The 7,528-nt window shown below is 43.3% G+C and overlaps 1 protein-coding gene across 1 annotated transcript in view; it reads right to left on the bottom strand.

The window, feature by feature from the left end:
• Positions 1-3,517: 3,517 nt before the first annotated feature.
• The window catches only part of jarid2b (jumonji and AT-rich interaction domain containing 2b), a 99,523-nt gene continuing 95,512 nt past the window's right edge, over positions 3,518-7,528 (bottom strand). Inside the window, exons 12-19 of the mRNA XM_080516429.1 lie at positions 7,375-7,489; positions 7,151-7,256; positions 6,496-6,678; positions 5,770-5,900; positions 5,413-5,599; positions 4,713-4,820; positions 3,882-3,951; positions 3,518-3,785 (exon numbers count right to left, since the gene is read on the bottom strand). Coding sequence (XP_080372555.1) covers positions 3,604-3,785; positions 3,882-3,951; positions 4,713-4,820; positions 5,413-5,599; positions 5,770-5,900; positions 6,496-6,678; positions 7,151-7,256; positions 7,375-7,489 — 1,082 coding nt within the window. The 3' untranslated portion in view covers positions 3,518-3,603. The remainder of the gene's footprint in view (positions 3,786-3,881; positions 3,952-4,712; positions 4,821-5,412; positions 5,600-5,769; positions 5,901-6,495; positions 6,679-7,150; positions 7,257-7,374; positions 7,490-7,528) is intronic.

Below are 7,528 nucleotides of genomic sequence, written 5' to 3'. Positions count from 1 at the left end.
TCTTAACAGTTCTTGCAGGCTCGTTTTGGATTCGGTCCTCGCCGGGCACTTAACAAATGGAAAGCCGACACAGCGAACGGCTCAACGTCCGTCTGCAAGAAGAGAAAAGGTTCTCGTTTTCCTTTGGTGGGAGGATGTTTTATTAAATGTACAAAACTTATTGCAGTTAAATGTTTTAACTGAAAAAGTGAAGCAATACTAGTGCTGTGCTGAAAGTAAATGACTTTCTGAGGCTGAGAGTGGATGTGTTGCTTTGTTGTGAATAGTAAATAGTTGCTGATGATGCGTGACAGTCGTTCCAGTGCACTTTAATTAAGGAGAGAAGGGCTACGGGGCCAATCTGCGCGCGCACGCACGCACGCACGCACGCACGCACGCACACACACGCACACACACACACACACACACACAGTGGACGAAAAGAGTGAGTTACCTGAACTCAATGTCACACCTCATCCTGTTTGTTATTATAAAACCTGGTAATGATGCCCGTCATTTCACACTGAAGGGTCTTTACATAAACTCATTGGACACAATGGACACGGTTTCGATATTTCAAGGTAATTTTGTCAGTGCATCAATGCACAGTTGACAACATTTTGTTCATTATGGGGATCCCGGCTCTGTCGGTGCCGAAAAGAAAGTGTAAAGAACGTTTTTATGGTCCATGATCTTTGGACACCCCAGTTAGGAGTTCCTCCTCTGCTGCTTCTGTCCCGATCCACACTGAAGCAGCCGTTTCCACTAGACATGTTCAGCAGAAATATCTTACCTGATGATGCCTCCGTTTCTTCAGACTCTGCCATCATTCATGATCGGAACCATTTGAACCAAACAGACAATTTCCAGTGTGTTTTAGGTCAGGTCGATTTCCAACCTTTTTATTTCTTGGATCCCCCTCAGATTGCCTCTCAAAAAGTTTGACCACCTTCTCTTTTCTCTTAACTGCCAAAACGTTACAAATCAGTGCTCTAAAATCATCTTCTTGCTTCGTTTCGTGTCCCTGTGGTACATTCCCCCTCCTGAGGAACAAAGTTGTTGGCTGCTGAATGTAAAGGTCTCCAACAGTCTGAGCTAAGTTTGTGTGTGCCTGCAGCAGTTTGAGACTCATTTGAAGGGACAGTGGACGATCTCTTAACGCACATTAATGCTGCCGCGCTCCAACAGATAAGCGCTGGGAGTCTGAATGTTAATCAGAAGTCTGCACACAAAGAGTCACACAAGCAGAGTGGAAAGAAATAACAGTGAATTGTCGGTAAGTTTTTATTAAACCTTAAGTACAAACTGCAAAAGTAAAAAACTGTCAATATAACCAACATGAGACTCTCTTTCTGAATGGAGGGAAAGGCCGAGACACGGCACTAATAAATTAAGTCACCAGAGACCCCACTGTGAGCAAGTAGTTTATACTGTAGAAAATGGAAGAAACAAAGAGAACTGAAGAACAAAAAAAAAAAAAACAACAAAAAAATCCCATCAGAATAAAATATATTGTAAGGCCATAAAAACTTGACAACCACTTTTTTTTTTTTTTAAATGTTGAAAACACCCGACTTGGTATTTCATTAAATAGTCCTAAAACAGTTCAGTCTTCTGCAAGGGACAACAACCAACAAACTGGATTATAGGATTTTCCTTGACAGTCACCACTGGCAAGCTCAGTGCAACATGAGTAGCTACTACATTTTTGTTGAATTTTCAGTAATGAAAATGTAAAAACCCATTTTTTTGTGAACATGTTTTTTTTTTTTCCCTTTTCTTTAAAAAAGTAAAGCTAAACAAACAAAACTAGGTTGGGGGGCAGTCATTGGCTACTCAATATCTTCTTTCTTAGTGATATAAGCAGCACTTAAATTTTTTTATACACATTTACCAGAGCAACCCTGTAAGCATCAAACTCACATGGATGAAGAAAGGGAAATGTAAGGCTTTTTCTTCATCGAGCACTCTCCTCTGGAACATTTTCTCTCTTCACTATTCCTTCCTTTTCTTTCTTACCTAACCCCAGAAAAAGGCTCAAGTATTTAAAGAAATTTACAGGATTATGTACAAAAAAGGTTGATGTTTGTATGTTGGACTTTTTCCTCTCTCTCTTTCTCTAAAATAAAAAATAAAAAAATCACTCATAATATATCTGATAAAGGGGAAAAAATGCAAAAGCCAAAAAGAGAAAAAAAAATGAACAAAAAGACAATAAAAACAAAATGGATTTGATATTTCACATTTTACACTCTGACTAGTGGCTCTACTTGGGATAACACATCAGATCAACAAAGTAGAAAAAAAAACCCACAAAATAATAATATAATAATTAATGTTTACTGGTACAGATGAAACAAGAGGACTGGAAGAATGGAATGTTAACACGATTGCACATCTAGAACCAGAAAAGCCCGACAGCCTTTCTGCCCTGTGGGACGGGGGTGCCCAGCCAGCACTTAGCCGTTAGCTGGCGCTAAACCCCCAGATTTTTTAAAATTTTTGTGTTGTTATACAGTAATTATAACCAACAGCACCAATAAAGAAAAAGTGGATCCCCTCGCTGAGTTTCAGGCACCGTTTTCACTTGCGAGTGAAAAAAAAAGAGATCCGTCCATACGACCTGGAAGCCAGGAGAGCGGTGACCTTTGGCAGGTCGAGCAGCTGGAGCTCTTCCCCCCCCTCCCCCCCACATCCCCCCGCCCACCCCCACCAACAAACAGAAACATCCACAATGACAAAGAAAATAATGAAATAGACAGAAGACTTCTCACCCCCCCCCCCAAAAAAAACCTAGCAAAAACAAAGCTAAAATTTTAAACTTAAACAAAAAACGTAGCCGACCAACAGTAAACCAACATCATCTGTCTTTCAAGTTTTTACCTTGCATCGCCAACACCCCCCCCCACCCCCACCCCTACCCCCTTAAAAAAATAATCAATGCAGAACTGCATCGAGAACAAACAAAATCAATACAAAAGGACTCTTTCTTGTCCTCAAACCGAGGACAGAGAGAAACTTTGGGTAACTACTTGATGTCATTTCACAAAAAGAAAAAGAAAAAAAAAAAAAGCAGGGAAGGAAATAAAAAAAGCTGCTTTTTCATTCGTCCCATGTTCACAGTCGGGTGAGGAGAAGGGATGGGGTTCAGTCTCAGGAGCGACGGAAGGCCAGGAAACAGTGATGCAAGAAAAAGGTAACTGATGAAACCCATTTCACTTAGCGTGGGACGAAGGGAGACACGGGGCCCATCCAGCCGTACTGTGAACGTTACACTTAATGCTTTTTTTGGGGGTGGGGGGGGGGTGGGGGGGATCAAAACAAATTCTTCTTTCACACTAGTGCAAAAAAGAGGTTTTTACTTTTCTTTTCTTTTTTTCTAAACAAGCCTGTCATACTAAAGGAGAGGTGGGTGAATATTTTTTTTGGGGGGGGGGGGGGGGGGGGGGGGGGGGTGGCGGCTGGGGGGTAACTGAGGGCTGAGGTCAGGTGAGGACATCTTCAAAGCTCAAAAACAATCAGTGAGGGAGGTGGCGGATGACAGATCGATAGTGATCCAAAGTGAAAAACGCAAAAAGCTGAAAGGGTGCAGCGGGGCGGGACCCCGGGGGCGGCGTCCGCTCCTCAGGACACGGCCGCCGACTTGGGTATGTGGCTGGAGGGCAGACGGGGCAGGGACACCTCCACCGAGGGGCGCTTCCTCTGGCCTCGCTTCGCTGGCGACGCTTTAGGGCTGGGGCTTAAACCGTGGCAGGGATCCCCCCCACCGCCACCTCCCCCGCCTACTCCTCCACTGACGACGACTGCTGCTGCTGCTCCTCCTCCTCCTCCTCCTCCTCCTCCTCCTCCTCCTCCTCCTCCTCCTCCTCCACCTCCACCTCCACCTCCACCTCCACCTCCACCTCCACCTCCTCCTCCATTCTTTAGCATGGCCCGTCCACACACCTGGTTCACCAGACTGTTGATTTGCTCCTGTTTGGGAAAGAAAAGTATTCTGTGACTTTCGAGAAATGAGCGTGAATCGGTTTATTATATCATTGAGATATTACAGGTTTGACTGTGGTTGTTGGGGAGGATAAAGACGACGTGTGGGTTGAAGTGATTACATCAAGCAGATAGGCTCAATAAAAGATTATCCAAGAAAATGTGTTAAAACCTATAAATCTTCAACATAAATGAGCACATATGGAGAAAAGTCTCTCATATCAATATCCTGGTTTGTCATGTGTACTTTACCTAATCATTTAAGAAATAAAGAAAACCTGAAATGTAATAGAATGCAGAGAAATAGAGCTTTTTGTCATTATAATGGATCCCTGGACTTCCACAGAACAACAACGTAATCAGACCAATTCCATAAATGTGCTTCACATTTGCAACACAAGCATCTCCGTCCTGTCAAACACACAATATTGAAGAATTGTTGCCAAAGGGACTGAATCCCTCTTTCACTGACAACTCTGCAGCTATAAAACCCCCATTAAATCCAAGCAGCTTGAATATGATCACGCTCATAAAAGGACATTGAACTCCTGAGTGTTTCAGCAGAAGCAGGATTTTAATAGAAGGTGTGGAAAATGTGCCCAACATGAAGCAGGCACAGTTTTAACCTCACGAATGTTTTCAAACACCATTACAAATTGAGTCATGGTGGATCAGATGGAGTTCACCTATCAAACGTCGCCCCCTGGTGAATGCAGGGAGAATTGCAGCGCTGCGCAGCAGAAACTCACCTCATCATATCGATACATCATCTTCAGGCCTCTGCAGGACTTGTGCTTCTCCACGTAGCGCAGCGCACACTCCAGACAGAAGACCACGTTGTCAGTCTCCTGAACCACCTGCAGAGACAAACAGAAGGAACAGGGTTACCATGGAAACCAGGTGACTTTCAGGAAGTAGGAACCCGGATACCATTTTCAAACGTCTTCCACTCCGAATTGTAAGCGACAGCGTGCACAGATTATAATTTTACAAACCAATTTAATTTTTAATTCATCGTTTGGTTTCAGAAGCTTTAAAAATAGTGCTCCACAAAACATAAAAAATGCAGTATCAGCACAAAATGGGGTACCATTTCATATAGCAAGCATAATCAGCTTTTATAGTGAATTAATTTCATTTGTTATGTAGTAAACCTGCAAAATAAAGATGTTTCTTCCTATGGCCAAATATATGACAAAACGTTTTTTCAGTGAAGTGAAATAAACCAAAATGTGACTAAACCATGTCTGTACGGATTGTGTGTAAGCAGTCACGTCAGAATAAGAGCTGTTAGATGAAACGGATAACAGCGTTTGTTTTTTGGAACAGAAAAACTTTGCTGGCTTGTGGTTTTTGGGGACCCGGTAAGAAATCCCTCCCTATTTGCATAACAGTGTTGCAAATCGTCATTGACACAGTCTGTTAAACTGCTGCGGCCTGGGCGCTCACCATGGACAGGTAGCAGAGATGCTGACAGATTTGGCAGCGTCTCTCGGAGGACTCCAGTGCCAGCCATTTGCCGCGGGGCTTCTTGCGGCTCTCGCTGGGCCCCAGGCTGCCGTCATGCGTGCCGTAGCGGGCGGAGGAGAGCAAACCTGCCTTGTAAAGTTCCTGACGTTGGCGCATCTCTATGTTCCTGTTGGATAAAGACATTGGGTACAGTCAGTACTGGTTTGAAATTGAGGACAATTGATTTGCATTCAAAACAAATCCAAGTCTCGGCATTGAATCATTAGCAACATATCTTGATCAAGTAACGAGACAGTTTGTTGTGCATCAGCGTGTATGGGTGCAACTGCAGCGTGCCTGAGGTCTTTGAGAAGGGTGGAGATGGTGGTGAGGAGAAGGCCGTTGTCCCTCTTGGACTCAGCTGTGGCGATTTGATACAGTAGCTTCTCCATGGAGAAGGGTTTGGCTATGCAACGACATTTCAGGTCCTGTGCAGGGGGGGTAAAAAAAAAAAGAAAGAAACACCAAGGATTGAATCATTTGAGTCAAACTTTTTACATTTTACTTTTTTACATGTGATTGACTGTGACACGTAGCTAAGAACTGAAAACTCAGTTCAATATTCATTGTACTTCCTTCTAAGTCAGGAATAAAAATGTTTGCTGTTTGGAAGGAAAGATTTGAAGCTCTGTACCGCAATGCATGAAAGGCATCGTATGAATGTCATATTACCCTCGAGGGCAATCTGGATGTGGGCAACAATGCAGTAATAGTGCTGAAGGTATGTGCTCCACCATTACCATCTGTTCTATTATAGCTGTATTAAGGCAGAATGGTTTAATCATGACCACAAAAACATCTCAATGCAGAATCTAAAGAGGACTGGCCCCTACAATAGCTCCCCAAAGTTTAATTTACAGAATAACTTCATTTCCTTATTCAATCAATATGACATGAATCAGCACGTTAATGGCTGCAGCTCGCAGCGGATGTGAATAGAAATAACGCAAAACAAGCCACATAAGGAACTTGTCAATAATAGATCGACGTGGACGGAGTTTCAGTACTGATGGAAATGCGGACCTTTGCGGCCTGGTATCCCAGGTTCATCCAGTGTGGCGTGGCAAAGTGCACCGTCTCTGACACGCTGTAGCCACAGCACACTTTAGAGACAAAGGCACCGGGGAAGCAGACCACAAACTGACCACTCCGCTGGACTGTGCGGTAAACCCTGATGCCTTCGCGGCACAGCACCTCTGGAGAGATCTGGGAGATGAAGAGAAGACACCGTCAGTTTCCGCCATTGTACATTTTTGGTAAAGATGTGGCTCTTCAACATGTTAAGACTGAGGAAAACAGCTGTGTATGTTTTTACCTTATGTTGTGTATTTGAATCTTAATGGGTTTAGGTTTGAAAAGGCCTTTCTTTGTTTGCGTGTTCTCTCAGGTGTGGTTTTTCAGTTTCCTTCCCCGTTCAAAAAAACATGCATTTTCAGGTAAATAGTGACTAACTTGTAAGCGAGGACTGGCTCCATCGCGTTAAGCTGTATAAATTAGTATACAAGATGGATGAATGTGTGAATATGTGTACAGTCTGTGCATCTTAAGATAAAGCGCTTTAAAGTCATTGCATCCAGTGTGTATTGTTAACTTCAACAATTTGTGGCAAATAAAGACAAATTGATTTCTGACAGTGATAAACTGCAATCCACACACACACTAAGACAAAACCGCTCACCATGATATTCTTCTCCAGCATTTCTAGTCCCGGGGTGCCATTGGCCTGAAGCAGTGTATGGACCACCTTGTCCAGCTTCGCCTTCTCCTCAGCAGGGATAGAATACCTGGAAGAAAAACCATATAAATGACCACAGTAGCAAGTAGAAGCAGCTTCAAACTGTCCATTGATTGTCCAGGTCACTACCTGAATACAATGTATTTTAGACTTCAGTTCAAACTTACCAAATGCAATCAGCACCAGTGTGTAAGTAATCAATATATGGAAGGCGATTTTGGTCTCGAGACCAGCATGAGGTAGAAAAGACCATGCCAATATTTAGCCAGGGAATGGTCACCCCTGCAAAGACAGGAGGGTTGAAGGACATGAAGAAGTGCA

The sequence above is a fragment of the Blennius ocellaris genome (genome assembly GCF_963422515.1).
Source record: "Blennius ocellaris genome assembly, chromosome: 20".
Taxonomy (NCBI): domain Eukaryota; kingdom Metazoa; phylum Chordata; class Actinopteri; order Blenniiformes; family Blenniidae; genus Blennius; species Blennius ocellaris.
Note: the sequence above shows the minus strand (reverse complement) of the source record. Positions and strands in the feature narration are given on the sequence as shown.